The sequence below is a fragment of the Octopus bimaculoides genome, chromosome 3, assembly GCF_001194135.2.
Source record: "Octopus bimaculoides isolate UCB-OBI-ISO-001 chromosome 3, ASM119413v2, whole genome shotgun sequence".
NCBI classification, from domain to species: Eukaryota; Metazoa; Mollusca; class Cephalopoda; order Octopoda; family Octopodidae; genus Octopus; species Octopus bimaculoides.
The window spans coordinates 122,194,799-122,197,881 of NC_068983.1; the positions used below are offsets into that span (position 1 = coordinate 122,194,799).

At 35.0% G+C, this 3,083-nt stretch overlaps 1 protein-coding gene across 1 annotated transcript in view; it reads left to right on the forward strand.

Annotated features, from left to right (window-relative positions):
- The first annotated feature begins 2,285 nt into the window (after positions 1-2,285).
- LOC106870147 (serine/threonine-protein kinase 3) overlaps positions 2,286-3,083 on the forward strand; it is a 37,103-nt gene continuing 36,305 nt past the window's right edge. Inside the window, exon 1 of the mRNA XM_014916148.2 lies at positions 2,286-2,459. Coding sequence (XP_014771634.1) covers positions 2,452-2,459 — 8 coding nt within the window. The 5' untranslated portion in view covers positions 2,286-2,451. The remainder of the gene's footprint in view (positions 2,460-3,083) is intronic.

Consider the following 3,083-nt stretch of genomic DNA (forward strand, 5'->3'; position numbering starts at 1 on the left):
TTCCAAAGGTCTCAGTCAGTAGTCATCGCCTCGGTGAGGCGCAATGTACGAAGGTCTTGCCTCACCACCTCAGCCCAGGTCTTCCTGGGCCTACCTCTTCCACGGGTTCCCTCAACTGTCAGGGTGTGGCACTTTTTCACGCAGCTATCCTCATCCACTCTCACCACATGTCCATACCAGCGCAATCATCTCTCTTGCACACCACAACTGATGCTTCTAATGTTCAGCTTTTCTCTCAAGATACTTACACTCTGACGGGTATTCACATTGACATTCTGGACTGTTGCCACAGTAATGAAGCTAAAGCAGTTTTGGCACAAACTTGGCAGACATGCGTCTCATACCCAAATCTTCAGTGATAATGGACTGAACTGAACCATAACTAATCTGTACATCCTCTGATAACTCATGGATGGTGATTCGATGGTATTTGTCTCAGTTACGCTGGTTGTGGGTTTCCAAGAACATTTTTTCAGCCATCTCGGAAATGTCTGAACCACTCGTCCACCTGTATGTGGTTCATACACTTTCTGCAACTTTGTGCAGGCCTCTGAGCAGGTATTGCCATGACAACTTTCTCTGCCATAGTCAATGTGACCATCACACGCTACACACCTTCCTTACAAGCACTGCTGTAAACGGCAGAAGTGAGCTAGAATGTTAAAACTTAGTGTGCATGCATAGCAAAGTTCAAAGTCAATCTATGCCAAGCAACTTCACTCTGTGTGCTTTAGCTTTGTTATTATGGCAACAGTCCGGATACTTATTGATCAAATATACAGAAAAAAAAAAAAATTCAAAAGACCGAGATAGGTGAGAGAACAAGAAGCAAGGCGTATTTATTTGACATTTTGGAAAACTAGAAAAATCTTTGAGCCTACACTCTTCAACTAAAAGATTGGGGAAAAAAACTGGAGAGAAAAAAAAAACCCCGTCGGGATTAATGGTGAGTGACAAAAGCAGTATTAGTTCAAAATAACAATATGTGTATTATATTTAAAGTATTTACATTCTTGAAAGCCTGATAAGTTTCTTGTAGATGTATAGTGTTAACACAGAAATTATACCAGTAACAGACAAAAACCGTCCAGCAGCAGAAGTAGCATTGCTAAATACGTATTTTTGCCACTTTAGACTTGGAAAGTAGTTTCAAAATTAGCCCATACTGATATAGTACAACAGTGATTAAAAAACCACTGATGTTGTTAACCTGTAGGCTGAATTAAAGTTCGTCAGGAGTGGACAGAAAGAGTATTAGTTTAAAATAAGTTAGTGTATCACACTCGGGATTTTGTCTTAGTATGCGGATGCCAGTAGATACGAAGCAGAAATATATATATTTAGCAATCAATGCTACCACCGCTGTGAGACAATTTTCGTCTGCTACTGATATATTTCTGTGTTTTTTTTTTTAAAGCCCTATACGTCTATAAGAATTGCTATCTCGAACAATGTATCACACACACGTGGCTAGTCGTTTGCTTAAAGGAATCATGCCAAGCTAACGAGTTGTAGCTGATCCTTGGGACATGTTATAGGTTTAAAATAACACCAGGCTGTTATTCAGCCACATGTTAGAAACCTGAGTGACCAGACGTATTATCGAAGGTATTCCAACCATGGACATCCCGTCTATTCGTTTATCTTGAATGACTATTGCGTTAATTTTTTTTTAAAGAGATTTGTCTGCTATTATGTAGAATAGTAGTTTTTAATGTTTTTGACGTCGTGGTATAAAGGACTTCAAATGAAAAATTTTCTGATTTACTTGACGTCGGAAGCTTCAAAAGATGTATTCAAATGAAAAATAAGAAAAAAAAAAACTCTGAAAATTATTGATTCCGGAGTTTCAAATAACTGAACTTATGAATAGCATATATTTTAATAAGCCCGAAACTATATTTTTTAAAAAATTCCGCACTTTACGTAAATACTACTTATAATGCAGAAGCGAATTGCGGTGCACTAATTGAGAACGACTGGAGTGGAGGTTCTCTCGTTATCTCGATTAACATTATACTCAGGGAAGTGTGGAGAACTGTCAAAACACACAAAAACAACACCAGTAAATTTAGCATGTGCGACTTGAAATAAAATTGAATCCTGTCTTCTCACATCTCTTATTTTGCAGTTTATTTATATAAAAAAATTAATGAACACCCCCACCCCACCCCACCTCGGATGTTAATAAAAGGGTTAAAGCCTGTAGAAAATAAGGATTTCCAATGTTGAATTTGAAGAATTGAAGAACGAGAACTTACGTGAAGGCTTACGAAAGTTTACGAGATGTTGTGCAATGGAGGCTGTATCTAGTTTCCGGGAAGGATACTATCGTTTGTTTCTTACTGGATTTACATGAAGAAGAGAAAAACAAGACAAGTTTAATAAAACAGCCTTCGGATCAGATGTCAAACATAAACTGGGAGTTAGAGATTGAATACAAACATCATAATGTCCAGGTAAAAAGATGACTCGTTTCATGTATCAGTTGCCCTTTAAAAACTATATATATATGTTCACCTTACGTTATTTCCAATATGGCGAGCACTCTCGCTCTCTTAATCATTTCCTAGGGCCTATTAAATTGTTTTAGTGAGCAATATTTAATTCGGTTTATTTATATACATTTAGGAGAACCTATTTCACTCCACGCTGTTTGCATTCCCTGGGCGTCAGCGAAAGGAAATATTTTTCTCGCCATCGCAATTCTTCAAATCAACTGTGTTATAATTATACATGTTATTTAGATTTCTCTTTCCGCTATCTTTGTTCGAATATTCACATAAATACATGTCTGTGTATATTAAGTATATATATGTAGGTATGTATGTATATGTATATATATGTATGTATATATATATGTTTGTATATATATATATATATGCATGTATATATATATGTATATATATACATGTATATATATACATGTATATATATATACATGTATATATATACATGTATATATATATATGCATGTATACATTTATGTATGTATATATATGTATGTATATATATATGTATGTATATATATATATATATATATATATATATATATATATATATATATATATATATATATATAT